Below are 20,260 nucleotides of genomic sequence, written 5' to 3' on the forward strand. Positions count from 1 at the left end.
AAAATTCTATTTCCAATTATTAAAAAGTATCAATAAAAAAGTATCAATATTGATTCATTAATTGTAAAAAAATGTACCATACCAATGTAGATGTTAATAATAGGGAAGTCTATGTGTGGAGTTTATGGGAACTCTCTGTGTTACCTTCACAGTTTTTCTGTAAATCTAAAACTGTTCTAAAAATAAAGTCTACTAAAAAATTAGCAAAGGTTTATAGAGACATTTCACCAAAGAAGACAGGAAAAGGGCAAATAAGCATTTGAAAGATGCCCAACATCATTAGTTAGGGAAATTACAACTAAAACCACAATGATACACTATCACACACCACTAAACTGCTAAAATTTAAAAGACTGGCTATATCAGGTGTTGATGAGGAGATGGAATGGATGAAATTCTCATATACTGCTGGTGGGAACATAAACTAGTACAACCATTTTAGAAAACAGTTTGGCAGCTGACCATACATTCATCATACAACCAGACATTTGACACTTAGGTATTTACCCAAAAGAAATGAAAGCATATGACCACATAAGACTTATACACAAATGTTAATGGCAGAGCCATTTGTGATAGCCAAAAACTGGAAACAACCCAAATGTCCATCAACAGGTGAATGAGTGAACAAATTTTGGTATGTTCATACTGTCAGTAAAATTGAAAGAAATGAATGTTAACAGACAACAAAATAGATGAATCTCAATAATCTTGCTGAGTGAAAGAGGTCAGATACAAAATGATCCCATTTATATAAAATTCAAGAAAATGCAAACTAGATTTTTAAGGATGAGGGTAGGAAGAAGGTATGGATTATAAAGGGGCACACGCAAAGGGTGATGGTTATATTCACTGTCTTTATGGTTATTGTTCCATGGTATATATAGTCAAAACTCATCAAATTTTATACTTTAAATATGTGCGGTTTATTGTATGTCTATTATACCCTAATAAATGTGAGAAAAAAATTTAAATACTTAAAGATAGGCAAATGAAAAAAAAATTGTGGGATGCAACTGAAGCAGCAGTTTGAGGGAAATTTAAATGCATGTTAGAAAAGCAGTGTTAAAATCAATGATCTAAGCTTTCACCTTAAGAAGCTAAAAAAAAGAGAAGCAAATTAAACCCAGAGTAATTAGACAAAAGGAATTGTGACTTCAGTGAAAAAGGAAACAGAGATTAGAGAAAATAAAAACCAAAAGTTGATTCTTTGAAAAGACTGATAACTCATTAATAAGATTGATGAAGGGGGAAAAGAAAAAGAAAATAAAATTCAAAACATGGATGAATCTTATTTTGCCAAGTGGAAGAAAGTCAGTCACAAAAGGGTACATACTCTATGATTCCACTCATATGAAATTCAAGAACAGGGAAAAGCAGTGGTATTTCTGAGTGGTATCTCTGAGACTGGAAACGGATTCAAAAGAACATTCTAGGGTAATGAAAATATTTTCTATGTATTGATTGATGTGGTGGTTACAAAGGAACATACAAGAGCCAAAACTAATTGAACTATTACATGTATTGTGCATTTTATAGTATATAAATTAACTCAATAAAAAAATGACAACTCTTAATTTCAGCTCTACCCTTTAGCTAAGCTTCTTGGAAGAATTGCTTACGTTTATGTTTAATGTCTCCATTTCCTCCCTGCATTCATTTTTCATGCTCTTCAAATTTAGCTTCTTCCCTAGCACTCTACCAAAACATTTCTGATTAAGGTCATTCTGTGTGTTAAATCCAGCAAATATTTTTCAGCTCTCATAGAATTTGACCTCTCACCAGTTATTCAACACTGCTAACTGCTCCTTCTGAAATACTGGAATTCTTCAAGGCTCAGCTCTAGGCTGTTGCTTCTCTTCTTTCACTCTATAATCTCCCTAGCCAACATCAAGGTAGACTTCTTTTAAGTCTTCCTCTTAGACTTTCTGAATAACTCCAAACTTACCATGTTCTCAAACAGCTCATATTCTTCTTTCCCAAACCTATTCCAGTGTTTCTTAATTCAGTGAATGGTTCAATAATCTAGTTCTGAAAACTATAAATGAACAAGTCCTCCCTCAAGTGTCTCTTTCCCACAATTCCATATCAATCTATCATCAAGTCTTAGTGTTTTTACCTCCAAGATGTATTTTTTGATACTTGGTTTCCCTCCATTTCTACCACCATTATTTTAGTCCAAGCTACATCATTAGTTCCCATATTGGAACTAGTCTATTTGCCTACATTCTGCCCCCCTTCTGATTGATTCTCCACATTACAAACAGAAATACTTTCCAAGAATGTCTGTCTGATCATGGCATCCTCTCCCCTGCAACCTTTCTCCAAAAAATCCTACAGTGCTTTTCACTGCTCTTTGGATAAAATTCAAAATCCCAACATGGCCTAAAGGACCTAGACAACAACCCTATCTATGTCTGAAGGCTTACTTTGCACCACTCCCTTCACACAGCCACCCTTATCTTTCCTTTTGTCATCTCTCCTGCCGCAGTGCCATTTTTACATACTATTCCCTCTGCCCATAATTCCTCCACTAGCACAACTCCTATACGTTATTCAGAATTTCAACAAATTCCCAGCTGATGCTGATGCTGCTGGTTCTGCAGCCACACTTTGATAACCAGTTATAGAGTTATTGTAAGGACCACCACTGTATCCCCAGCATCTAGTAAATTCTTTCCATAGAACTGACACTCAGTTCTATAAATATCTGTTGAATAAGTGAAGGCTCCAATATTGGTGTGTGTGAGAACCCTTCTGTACACTATGATTACTGATATTAGTTGTTTTTAGTTCTATGTCAACTTATTAAGTGTTCTGACAAGAGGTCTGCATTATTGGTGATTAATTTTAAAATAAATTTTTCCATACCTTGTTATTTTGTCTTAATTTACTTAATTCCAATTTGTACTTTTCTGCTTCTTCTAGAGCTCTATTCAAGCGAACTTCTATGGCACTTTGACTAGCGGCAGCCTGTTTTTGTAGTCTTCTTTTGTTTTCTAACTCCTATATGGTAAAAAAGATATGGGATATTTATAAACACATCATACATCTTTTTATTATTTTGCAATATTTTTCATTTCCATATGCTTTCTCCTAAATCTCTTATGTCAGGAACTAAGTAGGTAGTCTCTGTATTCTAAAGGCCAGTGGCAGCACAAAGTGCAGAGGTCTCACTGAGTTCTTAATCCAAATTTGTATTAGGAGGATATATATTAAAAAAATGTAGTCATGAACTAGACTTTCAAATTACTTTTTGTTTGAAATTTTCTGCCTCCTTTTATTGACCCAAGATGCAGCATATATGACTTCTATGTTTATTTTATAAGCAACTCTTTTTAATTATAGTTCTTCCTTTGGGAACTTCTCAAAACACCAAGGTAAGAAACAAACTCTCATGAATGCTGTTTTTGAGTAACCTGAAAAAGTATATTATTTAAGAAAATATTAATTAACCGCAGAGCATTCTTCATTAGCCTTAGAGAGAAATCTCAATTCTGAGCAGAAGCAACAGATATTATGGATGATTTCCATGTCCTGGGATGGGTTTAGATCATTTTTGCAAACACTCTAGGAGATTCTATTGCAGAGTCCACCGGCCATGTTTTCAAGAACATGGACCTACAGGATAAACTTCAAGTCCACCACAATCTAGCATCTGTCAACCAGCCTCAGCTCTTGACACAGATGTCGACCTTCTCCTGTATCAGCAGTATTTGGATCTCTCCCAAACAGCCATGGTGTTTCTCAACTGAGCCTTTGTTCATGCCCTTCCTTCTGCCCTGTTCCCTCCCCACTTCTCATTTTCACCTGGCTAGCACCTACTCATCCTTTAAAAAAAGAATTATTAGAGAAGTTGTGGGTTTACAGAACATACATGCATAAAATACAAGGATACACCACACCACCACCAACACTTGCATTGGTGTAGAAGAAAATGTTACAACTGATATAGCACTTTTTTGTAATTCTATTTTTTAACAGTAGTTACATTTGTTACAATTGAAAGATTATTTAAGTAGTAATAATAATTACTGTCCATATTGTATGTAGCAGTATTTACCCCCATATTCCCAACATATATTTTTTTCATGTACCCACTCATCCTTTAAGAGTCAGCTAAGGTTTTACCCTAGGGCTTTACCTCCTCCAGAAAGCCTCCCTTATCTAATCCTTACTGTTCCCCCACACTGGATTAGGTACCCTTTCCTCAGAGCTTCTATAGAACCTTAACACACATATATCATAGCACCTGTGGTGTGGTAATGAAACTATCCATTTACTTCATTTTCTCCACTATAATGTAAACTCCTTAAGGATAGAAACAATTTTAATTTCTGTATTCCCAGTGCTTTAGGGGCACGTAAAAGGCACCAACAACATTGTTTATTAAACTGAACTTATTCTGTAATACTCAACCACTCCTCTTTGTATTTCCTACAATGCCTAGTACAGGGCCTTATACAAAGCAGATACTCAGTAAACATTGTGGAATTGAAATGACACAGTTAAGAATACAGGTCTTTTGGTAGTCGTCTTTTATAAGTTTTTCTCCTGGTTGTATCTCTGTGTTTTATTTGAAAACTGATCTCCCTGGCTTGGAGTAATTAAAGGGAAAAACAAAACAAAACACATGCTGCTCTTTATGTAGGTTTCTAAACAAATCAAAGTGTGTATGTATACCATCTGCCATCACCAGCCTTCTTCACAGCTTTGTGGGTGGGAGCTACACTAAGAGCAAGCCTGAATTATCTCACTTCTCACATCTAAAAGGCAAAGATTTTCATTAGCTACAAAGTCCACAATTCTTGTTGCCTCATTTTAAGCCTCCTCTGATAGAAATATGAAAATTAATCTCCCTTGCCTTTCTCTTCCCCTCTGATGAATTTGTAACCTACCTACTTCATTGAAAAATGAAAACCATCCTTCACCACATGATGTCCCCTGAATCAATATCCTTCCTCCTGGGAGAAAAGGAAAAAAAAAAAAAAAAAGAGACCCAGAAGAATAGTAAATAGGGAAATAAAAATTTTCTATATGACAAAATCCACTAAAGAAAGGGAAAACCTTATCAGAAAACTTTACAACATTTCTGTTTTCAAATGTACTCCCTGAAGTACATTGAAGTCTGAAGACAAGACACCAATAGTGTTAAGGGAGAACCAGCATATTGAAAATAAAGTCAATATAGTAAATCTATTGGTACCGAAAAAATTAAGCAGTTTACATGTTGCTAGTCAAACATTATATGAAAAATCTCAAGCCCTGAATTTTACATTAGTTTTCAAAGAAAAAGCCAATACATTAGAGAAAATCAAATCTAATTTTAAAAATTCAAAACTGTGAGATTCAAGAGGAAATAATCTGTCATTCTCTCATATTTAAAGTCATTCATAAAAGGCACTGGAGAATCTAACATGGCGGCTACGTGAGATAGGGCAAAAAAACATCTCCATGAAAAATACTAGGTAAAAGCCAGAAAGTGACCCAGAACACCAATTCCAGTGATGCACCAGCTGGACAAGGTCTGCTAAATCCACAGGGACCGTGCATTTGGTGAAACCGGGAGTCTGTGTTCTGAAACAAGTGAGCTGGCTGAAAGTCCGGTGGCCATGCTGCAGTGTGGGGAAACTGTGGGTTGGCATTTGGAGACGGACTAGTTCTTTTAAAAAAAAAAAAAAAAACCAGGAGCAGCTGCAGATACAGTGGCGAGAACTGCGCAGTAAAGTGAGGCAGGGAACAAGCTGTGCCAACGCCTCAATATCTGGCGTGGAAGATAGCCCTTCCCACACCCACTACTAATTGTCTCGGAGCCAGGAGGGCAGAAGGGAGCCAAAAGGAGAAAAAAACCGCGCCCCTTGCAGCCAGCTTCCCAGCGGGCTGGGGACACTCCTGCCTGGGGCCCGACCCACAGCCCAGAGCCACGCCAAGAAACCCAGTGTGACAGGGAGTGTTTCCAGCAGCACCACACACACACCATAATATCGGCTGTGGACAGTGGCCTTTAGTGCACCCACAGCTAATTGTCCTGGGACTGGGAAGGCAGAGCTGTGCAAAAAGGGGGAAATTAACATGCCACATTCAGCCACATTTACAGCAGGCTGGGAACGCCCCTGCAAGGGCCAGCGGCCCAGGGCTTCCTGGGAGGGCTGGTGTGCACCTGTGCCATGGCACAACCTTCCCTCAGCAGAGGTCTTGGAAGAGCACGGCTGAGAAGGGGGACCCACTCAGAAATCCCAGGGACCCTATGCCAATACCAAGGACTCGTGGGTCAGTGGCAGAGATAATCTGTGGAAAGACTGACATGAAGGCTTAGACTCTTGAAACAGCCTTAAATCTCCAGGAACACCTGGGAGGTTTGATTATTAAAGCTGCCCTGGCTCTCTAACCACTCAGACACACACCACACATGCAGGGCAGACAGCACCAACAACACATCCAAACTTCGTGCACCAATTGAACCTCACAAGAATCAGACCCCCACACACTACAAAGACAAAGTTGAGGAGAACTGACTTGAGGGGAACAGGTGACTCGCGGACACCATCTGCTGGTTAGTTAGAGAAAGTATACGCCACCAAGCTGTAGATCTGACAAATTAGAGATCGGTGTTTTTCATATTCTGAAAGAACCCTATCAAGTAAAGCAAATGTCAAGAGCCCAAAAACAACAGAATTTTCTAAAGCATATGATAAAACCAGACGATATGGAGAACTCAAACCCAAACACCCAGAAGAGACACAGTACTTGGAGCAATTAATCAAAGAACTAAAGACAAACAATGAGTGCATGGCACAAGATATAAAGGACATGAAGAAGAGCACGGCACAGGATATAAAGGACATGAAGAAGACCCTAGAAGATCATAAAGAAGAACTTGCAAGAGTAAATAAAAAAATAGAAGATCTTATGGAAATAAAAGAAACTGCTGGCCAATTAAAAAAGATTCTGGATACTCATAGTACAAGACTAGAGGAAGCTGAACGACGACTCAGCATCCTTGAGGACCACAGTATGGAAAATGAAAGAACAAAAGAAAGAATGGGGAAAAAAATCGAAAAAATTGAAATGGATCTCAGGGATATGATAAATAAAATAAAACATCCAAATTTAAGACTCATTGGTGTCCAGAAGGGGAAGAGAAGGGTAAAGGTCTAGAAAGAGTATTCAAAGAAATTGCTGGGGAATTCTACACAATATAAATACACAAAGCATAAATGCCCAGCAAACTCCAAATAGAATAAATCCAACTAAACCCACTCCAAGACATATTCTCATCAGACTGTCAAATACTGAAGAGAAGGAGCAAGTGCTGAAAGCAGCAAGAGAAAAGCAATTCACCACATACAAAGGAAACAATATAAGACTAAGTAGTGACTACTCAGTGGCCACCAGGGAGGCGAGAAGGCAGTGGCGTGACATATGTAAAATTCTGAGAGAGAAAAATTTCCAACCAAGAATACTTTACCCAGCAAAACTCTCCTTCAAATTTGAGGGAGAGCTTAAATTTTTCACAGACAAACAAATGCTGAGAGATTTTGCTAATAAAAGACCTGCCCTACTTCAGATACTAAAGGGAGCCCTACCGACAGAGAAACAAAGAAAGGAGAGAGAGAGAGAGAGAGAGAGAGAGAGAGAGAGAAATTTAACAAACATATATAGAACATTACATCCCAGATCACCAGGACACACATTCTTCTCTAGTGATCACGAATCTTTCTCCAGAATAGACCATATGCTGAGACATAAAACAAGCCTCAATAAATTTTTAAAAAATTGAATTTATTCAAAGCACTTTCTCTGATCACAATGGAATACAAATAGAAGTCAATAACCATCAGAGACTTAGAAAATTCACAAACACCTGGAGGGTAAAAATGAGGGGAGATGAAAACATTCCCGGATAATGAAAAGCTGAGGGACTTCATCACCAGTAGATCAGTCCTATAAGAAATGCTAAAGGGAATTGTGCAGGCTGAAAGGAAGGGACACTAAAAATTGACTGAAACCACATGAAGAAATAAAGATTTCCAGTAAAGATCATATGGTAACTATAAATATCAATGCTACTGTATTTTTGATTTGTAACTCCACTATTTACTTCCTACAGGATCTAAAATACATAAACTATAGTGATAAATCAGTGGTTTTGGACTCAATGTAAAATATGTAATTTTTGACAAGAACTACATAAAGGTGGGGGAATGGAGGAGTATAGGACCATAGTTTATGTTTCCTATTGAAGTTAAGTTGGTATCAAAGAAAAACAAGATTATCATAGACTTAAGATGTTAAATTTAAGCCCTACGGTAAACACAAAGAAAGTATCAGAGAATATGACCACAGAGATGAAAAGTAGAGTATGGGTATGAGAAGTGGGGGAAGGGGCAATGGGGAGTTAAGAAATCAGTGTAGGGTTTCTGTTTAGGGTGAAGGGAAATTTCTAGTAATGGATGGTGGGAAAGTGATGGCATTGCAACATCCTAAATGTGATTAATTCCACTAATGGAATGCTAGGGAGGGGTTGGAATGGGAAGATTTAGGCTGTATCTATGTTTCCACAATTGGAAAAAAAAAAAAAAGTCTAAATAGATAATGACAATTAAATGCCAAGGATGATCCTGGATGGGATCTGAGGATGGAGGAGAGGAGGCTCAAAGGGACACAGTTGGGACATAAGAAAGGAAAAAAAGGAAATATAGAATGTAAGCTTTGTACCAATGTTGAATTTCTTGAACTTCTTAGCTGCGCTTAACGGGACTGCATAAAAGAATGTTCTTGTTCATGGGAAATGTATATGTGAATTATATTGTTTGTTCAAGGATGTATGCGCATACTGCTCTCATATGTTCAGAAGACAGAGCAACAGATGATGGATGATAGATAGCGAGGGAAGGAGGGAGGGAAAAAAAGAAATGGTGGTGTGACAGGATGTTAAAGTTGGCGGATCAGGGTATCGGGGGAGGGGGGTCGGAGTATGCTGGAGTTCTGTGAATGGGGTTTGTATTGTTTTTGCAACTGTTCCTGTAAGTTTGAATTTATTTCAAAATAAAAAAAAAAAAAAGGCACTGGTGTGGGGAAGTTGCAAGAATAGGAGAGAGAATATGAAGTTGAACACAGTATGGTCCCTGACTTTAAGGCATCTACAGTCTGGCAAAACAAAAGAGGCACATGTATCAATAGTCACAACACACGAAAAAAAGTTAGGAAATGCCCGGAGAGTAACACAAAGTGCCATTGTAATTCAGATGACGAATAAGTCAAATGAGGATAAATGATCAAATAAGGTTCCAGAAACAATAGCTAAGGCAGAAAAAGCAGAGACTTGAAGTCAGAAAACCTGCCAACTGTGGTAGACTCCGTTTCCACATCTGAAAAGGGGAGTAATATTCTGTACCTAGTAGAATTCACTCGCTTTTTTTTCAACTGATTTATTGAGCACTTACTATGTGTCAGGAACTATTCTGTGTAGGCACTCAGAAATTAAAGTTCCGGCTCTCATTAAGTTTGCATTATAGAGGAAGGGACATGATAAATAAATACATATACACATACATACAGACATATGTAATATCTGGTAGTGATAAGGGCTATGAAGAAAATCGAGGGTAAGGGGGCAGAGCAATAGGTAACTATTTACACTTGTTAGGGGAAAGCTTCTAAATGAAGTGAGGTAACAATTCATCTGAAGATTTGGGGGAAAGAATTCCAGACAGGATGAACAATGAAGCAAAGACCCTGAGGCAGGAAGCTACTCAGCATGTACAGAAATCACCAAGGATATCAATATGGCTTCAGATGAGTAACAGAGGCACAGTGGTAGGTCTTGAGATAGGAGAAACAGACAGGGAAAGCTTCGGTGAACCTTCTAAGTCTTGGCAAGCAAGGCCTTTGGGTTTTATTCTAAATGACGTGGGAAGCCTTTGGAGTTTTAAGCAGGAGGGTGACATTATCTGATTTAAGTTTTATGAGGATGACTCTGGCTACTGTAGTACTCTTATTGAGTGTAGAAATACCAACAAAGGAGGTTATTGGAATAACGTAAGTGAAAGAGAGCAGCTTGGGAAGTGATGGGTATTTTGAGAAGTGATTAATTCGGTGTATTTGCAGACAGAACTGACAGGACTTGTTGATGGGCTGAATGATGCCTTTTACTATAGAGGGAGGAAAGGAGGAGAGCAGGTTTGAAGAAGGCAAGAAATCAAGAGCTCTCTTTAAGACATGTTAAGTTTAACATTCCAAGCAGAAAATAATAAGGGGGTAGCTGGATGTAAAAGTATGGAGCTCAAAGGATAGTTCAGAGCAAGAAACAAATGTGGTGTCATCAACATATAGACAGTATATAAAGCCACAGAAATGAATGTGATATATCTAAGAAGCGGATATAGACAGAGGAGAGAACTAAAGCCTGAGCCTTGGGGCACTTCAACATGTAAAGGTCCACAAGATGAGGAAGAAAATTATTTTTTTCTTATCCAGAAGTCAAATGTATGATGTTTCAAGGAGGGATTAATCAGCTATATCAAATATTGCTGAGATAAGATTAATTTAAGGAATAATAACTCACCATTAGATCTAGTAATATGGATTACTGGTGTCTGTGTTGAGAATGGTTTCAGTGGCAAAGTGGAGATAGAAGCCAAACTGAAGTGGTTTCAGGAAAGCAGGACAAATGAAGAAGAAACAGTGGGTATAGAAAACTATTTTGAGAAGGTTTGCTATAAAGGGGAACAATGATATAGAACTGGAGGTTAGTATGAAGTCTAAGGAGCTTTTAAAAAATATATATTGGTGATTCCGTGGCATGTTTGTAGGGCAGTGAGAATTATCCAATAGATGGAGCAAAATGTTATGTTGCAAGGAAGAGAAAAACAATAACTGGAGGAGCAAAGTCCTTGAGTAGGAGAGAGGGGATGGGATGCAGTGCACTAGTAAAGGGATCACCTTTAGCTAGAAGAGACAGTAGTTCAGCATAATGAGATGGAAGGCAGAGTATATAGTATAGAGGCAGGGAGGTTGGTAGATTTAGTGATAGGATGATCGAGAGTTATCTTTTGACTGCTTCTGTTTTCTTAATGAAATAGGGGGCAAAGTCACAAGCTGAGAAGGGGTGGTTTGGAAGGAGTGTTGGGAAGTGGAGGAGAAAAGACAAGCTGTTTAATAATCATTTCTGAAAGTGGGAGAGGGACTTGGCTTCTCAGAAAGTGGAAGAAGAAAATGGCCTCAAGCTTGAGATTTACATGCATATATTTAAAGACCAATTAGCTTGGCTGTGTGTTTACACAGTTTACTACTTACGGCAAGTAGGCGTGGAGCAGGGAGAATATTAGATTTAACTAGGGTTGGGCTTTACCAGATACCTACACTGGCAGGGAAATTAAGGGTATACGCAATGGATAATTAAGTACTATACCATGGAATCTAAGGTGGGAAAAGGGAGTAACGGAACTGAGTGGGTATTGAATCTATATAAAATGGTATGTGACAGCACACAACTATCATATGTGTATGAAAGCAATTTATATATTGTACAATGTTAAACAAAGGTAAGGAACAATAATATTATGGCTTGATAAGATACACACAGGCAACAATGAAAAGAGCTTTACAAGATATGGATATTACTTGAATGAAGAAGTTGAGAAAATGCTTTTAAGGAGTTTTGCTACAAAGGCAGAAAAGAATAAAACATTTTTAGGAAATGATGCAGGGTCCAATTTTAGCTAGAGCAAAAGAAAACAATAGAGCAAGCTTTAAAAAAAAAAAAAAAAAAAGGAGATCTAGACTTCTAGCCATGAGATAGTAATAAGGATCTAACATAATCACTCATTATAAACAACTAGAAAAATAGTCAAAATATATTAAATAACTGTTTTGAGAGAGGACAATAAACAGAGTAGGATCATGGTACCTGAGAGGGAGAAACAAATGAGATAGCCCTACAATCACCCCAGCATTCTGCCTGGTGCAATATTCAAATTGGGTGCAGAGAGGAGATGCAGACAGCCCGGAGAGTCTGGGTAAATTGAAGAGATGTAGACCAGAGTTGGAGGGGATTGAGGCAGCTGGTATTTGTGTGGCAATGTTCCAGTAAGGAGAGATTACATTACAAGAGAGCTTCCACAATGTACCAGAACATCCCTTGAGTCTCTACTAAGGACTAGGACACATATGCGTAAAGGGAAACTCAACAAAAACAAGCAAAAAAAAAAAAAAAATAAGAAGAAGTTACAAGAAGAACAATTTCCAGAGCTCACACATGGCAAGAAGATATTTCAGTTCTTATTAGCCAGATGGAGAGTCCTCAGCAGTCACCTTGGATAGTCAGTAGAGACCCTAGAAGGTGTCTTTAGGGAAAGCCATAGTAGTAAGGCTCAACTATTCCTGGAATGAAGACTCTTCTAGACCCACCCTAACAAAACTTAAAAATAGGAGTAAAATGGATTAAAACTTGGTAAATAACTGCCCGTCAAAACAAAACCCAACAATTTCGTCAAAAAAAAAAAACACTATACACAGTCAACAATGTAACATTCCAATGTTTAGCATCCAGTGTAAACTCACTAGCCATGCCAAGAAGGAAAATGTGACTTGATAACCAGGAGAAAATTCTGTCAATAGGAACAAACCCAGAAATGAGAGATATGAGAGAGAAATGAGAAACAAACCCAGAAATGAAGATATTATAACAGCTATTAGTACTATGTGCAAGTATTTAAAGCAAGACGACTATAATGAGAAGACAAATGGAAGATAATACAAAACAATCAAATGGAACATCTATGTATGAAAAACAAAACAAAAACAAACATTTCCCTGAATAGAAATAAGAGAATATTAGACACTGCTTTAGAAAATATTGGTTCATTTGAAGACACAGCAATTAAGTCTATCCAAATAAAAAATGTAGAAGAAAAATGTCTAAAAACAAAAACAAAAAAGAGCTCACCAGTGACTCGTGAGATAACAGGAAATGGTGTAATAAGCATAACTGGAGTTGCAAGAAAGGGGGGGGGGAGTGCAGAAAAAAACATTTGAAGAAATCATAGCCAACTTTTTCCAAATTTGATGAAAACTATGAATAGCTCTCAGATCCAAGAGACACACAAAACCTCAAGTACAATAAACACCTCACACACACAAAACTGAGAAGGCAAATGTTCTAGTTTGCCAGTGCTGCCGGAATGCAAAACACCAGAAATGGATTGGCTTTTATAAAGGGGGTTTATTTGGTTACACAGCTATAGTCTTAAGGCCATGAAGTGTCCAAGGTAATGCATCAACATGCATCAACAATTGGGTACCTTCAATGGAGGATGGGCCAATGGTGTCCAGAAAACCTCTGTTAGCTGGGAAGGCATGTGGCTGTCATCTGCTCCAAAGTTCTGGTTTCAAAATGGCTTTCTCCCAGGATGTTCCTCTCTAGGCTGCAGTTCCTCAAAAATGTCACTCTTAGTTGCTCTTGGGGTGTTTGTCCTCTCTCAGCTTCTCCAGATCAAGAGTCTGCTTTCAACGGCTGTTTTCAAACTGTCTCTCATCCACAGCTACTCTCTCAGCTTCTGTGCATTCTTCAAAGTGTCCCCCTTGGCTGTAGCTCCTCTTCAAAATGTCACTCACAGCTGCACTGAGTTCCTTCAGTTTGTCAGCTCATTTATATGGCTCCAGTGATTTACTTCAGACCCACCCTGAATGGGTGGAGTAACACTTCCATGGAAATTATCCAATCAGAGTCATCACCCACAGTTGGGTGGGGTGCATCACCATGGAAACACTCAAAGAATTAAAATCTAGTCAACACTAATTCGTCTGCCCACACAAGATTACATCAAAGAAAATGGCATTTTGGGGGACATAATACATTCAGATCGGCATGGCACATCATTATCAAATTGCTGAAAACCAGTAATAAAGAGAATGTCTTAAAATCAGACAGAGATTTAAACACACAAACACAACATAAGAAGGTGGAGGAAAAAGAATTACTGTGGACTTTTTGTAAGAAACTATACAAACCGGAACAGCATGGCGTATCTTTAAAGTGCTAAAAGATGAAAAACTGTCAACTGATAATTATTTATCCAGTGGGAAACACCTTTCAATGATTAAAGGGCACACATGCACACACACACGCCAATGACACAGGCAAAACTGATGAAATCTGAATGTGGTCCATGGACTGTACCAATATCAGTTTCCTAGTTTTGATACTGTATTATAGTTAGGTAAGATACTACCACTGAGAGAAACCGAGCGAAGAGTACACAGGACCTCTCCATACTATTTTTGCAACTTCCTGTGAATCTATAATCATTTCAAAATAAAAAATATTTTTTAAAACTAAGGAAAATAAAAACTTTTACAGAGAAAAAGAAACAAGTCATTGATAACCAGCAGATTGGCACCATAAAAAATTTAACAGTAGGAGGTAAGGCAAGATGGCAGCATAGAAAGGTGTGGAATTTAGTTCATCCTCTAGAGCAAATAGTAAACAGCCATGAACAACTAGTAAATAGTCTGGAACAACTGTTGGGGGACATCTGTGACTGTTCACACATTGTACACCAGCTGGGAATGGGTGGAACGGCTGAGATCACAGCATAAAAACTGTAAGTAAAACTGCAGAGCCGGTGCCCCTCCCTCCTGGCACGGCAAGCTGAGTTGTAAAACTTTGCTATGGGAGAAAGAAGCAGTTCCTGCAGGGAGCAAGGAAATGTAGCTCAACCAAGCTCCAAATACAGTTTTAAATAACAAATTTGGACTACTGAATACAAGGTATAAGCACAGATAAGCCCTGAACAAGTAGGAATCTGAAGTTCCTCCTGGCAGAGAGGAGGCAGAGCTGAAGGAAAAAAAAAAAAAACATAACTAAATAAAAACAGAGGCTTTTGGAGATAGCTGAACTCTGAATACCGGAAAACGGCTGTGTCCCAAGAAAAGGGGAAAAGAGAACTGGGTGCCATCACCGGTCGACCAGCAAATCTGAGGGGCTAGGAACTGGCTCTGAAAAGGGGCTTTTGCTCTTTTTCCTTTTTTTTTCTCTCACTCTTAAGTAGACCATTAGAGAAAGCCTCAGACATTTTCAACTGTCACTGCTAACTCAGGCAAGGGTGGAGTTAAGAGAGTCAGAGAAACAAAGGAGGAATTCAAGTATAGAAGTTAACTCCCTGGGGGGTGTATCTTCCCTAAGAAAAGGGGGGCGGGGCCCAGCTCAAGTGGTAGCCCTCCCTCAGAGAACTCAGACCCCAGGGCCTGGCGGGGGAAAAAAACCCAAACCATTAACAACTTAAGCTTGGCTTCTGACACCCTCAGCCCCTGGCCAGGACAGGGTCCACTGCGAATTAAAGGGATCGCACCTCTTTACGCCGGTGGGAAGTTGCAGGCTGACAAGCATCACCTGCTGGGCAGGATGGGAAAAGCACAGAGTATAGAGGCCTCTCGGGAAAGTCAGACAATCTGCTCCTCAGGGAAACGTGATACTGATTACATCTTCCTCCTGAGACCTAGGCCTGAGTGGTCTGGGAAAACTGATTGGGGTAATCAAGGAAACCATATGCCTAGACAACAAATGATTTCGAGTCACCTTAGGGAAAATGCAGATATGGCGCATTGTTAGGAGTCAAACAAATCTTTGAAATCAATCCAAAAATCAAATCAATGAGTTGAGGGAAGATATGGCAAAAGAGATGAAGGATATAAAGAAGACATTGGGTGAACATAAGGAAGAAATTGAAAGTGTGAAAAAACTGGCAGAACTTATGGGAATGAAAGGCAAAATACAAGAGATAAAAAATAAAGGAGACATACAGCAGCAGGTTTGAAGAGGCAGAAGAAAAGATTCATGAACCAGAGGACAGCACATCTGAAATCCTACACACAGAACAGATAGGGAAAAGAACAGAAAAATACGAGCAGCATCTTAGGGAACTGAATGACAACACGAAGCCTGTTCTAGTTTGCTAATGCTGCCAGAATGCAAAACACCAGAGATGGATTGCCTTTTATAAAAGGAGATATATTTGATTACACAGTTACAGTCTTAAGGCCATAAAGTGTCCAAGGTAACACATCAGCAATCGGGTACCTTCACTGGAGGATGGCCAATGGTGTCCAGAAAACCTCTGTTAGCTGGGAAGGCACATGGCTGGTGTCTGCTCCAAAGATCTGGTTTTCAAAATGGCTTTCTCCCAGGACATTGCTCTCTAGGCTGCAGTTCTTCAAAAATGTCACTCTTAGTTGCCCTTGGGGTATCTGTTCTCTCTCAGCTTCTCTGGAGCAAGAGTCTGCTTTCAACGGCTGTCTTCAAACTGTCTCTCATCTGCAGCTCCTGTGCATTCTTCAAAGTGTCCCTCTTGGCTGTAGCAAGCTCACTCCTTCTGTCTGATCTTATACAGTGTGCCAGTAATTTAATTCAGACCCACCCAATGGGCGGGCCACCACCTCCATGGAAATTATCCAATCAGAGTCATCACCCACAGTTGGGTGGGGCACATCTCCATGGAAACACTCAAAGAATTACAATCTAATTAACACCGATAGGTCTGCCCACACAAGATTACATCAAAGATAATGGTGTTCAGGGGGACACAATACATTCAAACTGGCACAAAGCCCATGAATGAATATGTCATAGGTGTCCCAGAAGGAAAAAAGAAGGGAAAAGGAACAGAAACAATAATGAAGGAAATAATTACTGAAAATTTCCCATCTCTTATGAAAGACATAAAATTACAAATCCAAGATGTACAGCATACCCCAAACAGAAGAGATCCAAATAGATCTACACCAAGACACTTAATAGTCAGATTATCAAATGTCAAAGACAAAGAGAGAGTTCTGAAAGCAGCAAGAAAAAAGCAATCCATCACATTCAAGGGACGCTCGATAAGATTATATGCAGATTTCTCAGTAGCAACCATGGAGGCAAGAAGGCAGTGGTATAATATATTTAAGACACTGAAGGAGAGGAACTGCCAACCAAGAATTGTATATCTGGCAAAGCTGTCCTTCAAAAATGAGAGAGAGTTTAAAATATTCTTGGAAGACAGGCACTGAGAGTTTGTGAACAAGATACGTGCTCTACAGGAAATACTAAAGGGAGCACTACAGATGGACAGGAAAAGACAGGAGAGGTTTGGAGCACAATATTGGGTGATGGTAGCACAATAATGTAAGTACACTGAACAAAGATGACGGCGAGTAAGGTTGAGGGAAGAAGGCTAGGGGCATGGATAAATCTGTTTTTACATGAGGGAGAACAAATGAATGTCAACTTTGCAAGGTGTTAAAAATGGGGTGGTATTGGAGAAAAAAAGTACTATCAATTCAAACTAGAGTTTACAGTTAACAGTAACATTGTAATATGCTTCCACTACTTGTAACAAAGGCAATATACTAAAGCTAAATGTCTATAAGAGGGGATATAAGGGAGGGGTATGGAAATCTTGGTGGTGGTGTCTGACTTTTTTATTGTATTTTATTTTAATTTTATTTTTTCTTTTGTTGATTTTTAGTTGTCACTTTTCTTTTTCTTTTTGTGTTTTACTTTTTTCATCTCTTTCTCTTTCTTTGTGGAAGAAATGGAAATGTCCTTATATAGATAATGGTGGTGAATGCATAACTATGCAATTATACAGGTAACCACTGATTGTTTACTTAGGATGGAATGTATGGTGCTTGAATAAAATCATCTAAAAGGTGAACAGGGGGATACAAGTGTTGGAAAAAACGTTGAGAAAGGGATACACCTAATCACTGTTGGTGGGGAAGTATAATGGTGCAGCCCACGGGGAGGGCAGTGTTATTCCACGGGAAGCTAAGCATGGGATTCCCATATGGTCCTGCAACTTCATTATTGGGTGAATACTTGGAAGAACTGAAAAGAGGGAAATGAAGGGACATTTGCTCAGTGGGGTTTATGGTGTCAGTATTCATGATTTGCAGTAGATGGAGGTGACTTAAGAGTGCATCAACTGATGAATGGAATGGTGAACTTTGAATGGAATACTGAGCTGCTACAAGAGGGAGTGAAGTTGTGAGGTGAATGGACATTGAGGAGAGTATGTTGACTGAAATAAACCAGAAAGGAAAAGAAAAATATTATAATGCCTCACTATTATAGACTAAATGTGGTGTGCAAACCTGAGAGTTGAGTCTGGGAGCGTGGGTTGTCAGGGGAAGGCTTATTGTGGAGGTTCCTAGATTGTAAGCTCTTACAGCAGTTATACGTATTCCTGAGTTGTAATAGTTATTTCTAAATTTTGAGATGCTGAGCTCTGTGTGTAAACTTTTCAGTGTCTGGAATTTTGGAGGTCTGTGTGACAGCTGAGACTCAGAGCAAATTAACATTCAGCAAATGTTAAAGAGTTTGAAACAAGAGATCAGACTTCACTTAGAGATATGAACAAAATGGACTTGGTTAGGACAAAGGTAAATCAGACTGAAGGGTAAAGGATTATATCGATGGCATTTTTGAAGCTTCACCTTCTGTGTGGGACCAAAGGAAGAGATGTTTATTAGGTGCAAGATCTATATTTTTTGTAACATATTATATAATTTGACTTGTATGGTCAGTTTATTCAAACAACATAATTACATGGAGCATTAATTGGAGAGTGAGGTCTCGCTGGTTTGCGCAGGTTAGTGTGAAGTCCCAGAATATTCTGGCAGAGAATGAAGATGTATTTGCAAAGCCCCCTTGAGGGTCTGGGGGAAAATGTGAAAATATTAAATTTCCTTACCTGGGGAATTAATGATATTCTCACAAGCACTGGGGGCCACAAAATTAGAAGGATGAGCCCTCGATCTTGGGGCTTGCCCTTATGAAGTTTATTACTACAAGGGAGGGGCTAAGCCTACTTAAAACTGTGCATAAGAGTCAACCCAAGAGAACCTCTTTAATTGCACAGATGTGGTTCTCTCTCTAAGCCAACTTGGCAGGTAAACTCAACTGCCCTCCACCCAAGTGAGATGTGACTCCCAGGGATGTGGCTCTCCCTGGCAACATGGGACATGACTCGCAGGGATGAGGTTGGCCCTGGCATTGTGGCAGTGAGAAAAATTCTTGGACCAAAAGGGGGAAGCGAAATGAAAAAAAGTTTCAGTGGCTCAGAGATCTCAAATTGAGAGAGGTCATTCTGGAGGTTATTCTTGTGCATTATATAGATATCCCTTTTTAGTTTTTGGGTATTGGAATAGCTAGAAGGAAATACTGAAACTGTTGAACTGCAACCCAGTAGCCTTGACTCTTGAAGACAACTGTGTAACTATATAGCTCACACTGTGTGACTGTGTGATTATGAAAACTTTGTGGCTCCCATTCCCTTTATACAATGTATGGACAGATAAATAGAAAAATGAGGACAAAAAGTAAATGAATAATAGGGAGGGATGGGGGGAATGATATGTTTTAGGTGTTCTTTTTCACTTTAACTTTTATTCTTTTTTGTGAGTGGTAATGAAAATGTTCAAAAATTGAATGTGGTGATAAATGCGCAACTATATAATGGTGCTGTGAACAACTGATTGTACACTGGGGATAACTGCATGGCACGTGAATATATCTCAATAAACTGCATTTTAAAAAAATGTTCTTCAAGCAGAAGTATGGAAAAACAGACCTGCTCTAAGGAATGAAAAATACCAGAAATGGCAAATATAAAAGGCACTCTTCATATCTTAATCTCTTTAAAATATGTGAATATTTAAAGAATAACTACCATGGAGTATATAACATGCAAAAGTAAATGTATCACAAAAGCATACAGGAAAGGAAGGGGAAAATGGAGTATATTGTTGTGAGGGTCTTATATTATACAGGAAATAGTGTAACTATTTGGAAGTAGACTCTGGTAAGTTAAAGAGTCATATTGTAAACTTTAAATCTAATACTAAAAATATACAACAAAGAAGTGTAGGTAATAATTCAATAGTGGAAGAAAAATGAAATACTAAAAAATATTCTAAAGAGGAAAAAAGGTAACCAAGAACAGTTGGAACAAACAGAAAACAAATAAGATGCTAGATTTAGATCCAAACGATTACATTACAAGTAAACTGGACTAAACACTCCAATAAAAGACAGAGACTGCCTGAGTGGATAAAGAAGGAAGACCCAATTACATGCTGTCTACAACAAAACCACTTGTTCTAGTTTGCTAATGCTGCCAGAATGCAAAACACCAGAAATGGATTGGCTTTTATAAAAGGGGGTTTATTTGATTACACAGTTAGAGTCTTAAAGTCATAAAATGTCCAAGGGAAT

The 20,260-nt window shown here is 38.6% G+C and overlaps 1 protein-coding gene across 1 annotated transcript in view; it reads right to left on the reverse strand.

Annotated features, from left to right (window-relative positions):
- TEX9 (testis expressed 9) overlaps positions 1–20,260 on the reverse strand; it is a 147,197-nt gene that overhangs the window by 34,965 nt on the left and 91,972 nt on the right. The window contains exon 10 of the mRNA XM_037833873.1: positions 2,872–3,006. Within this exon, the coding sequence (XP_037689801.1) occupies positions 2,872–3,006 (135 nt within the window). The remainder of the gene's footprint in view (positions 1–2,871; positions 3,007–20,260) is intronic.

The sequence above is a fragment of the Choloepus didactylus genome, chromosome 4, assembly GCF_015220235.1.
Source record: "Choloepus didactylus isolate mChoDid1 chromosome 4, mChoDid1.pri, whole genome shotgun sequence".
NCBI lineage: Eukaryota > Metazoa > Chordata > Mammalia > Pilosa > Megalonychidae > Choloepus > Choloepus didactylus.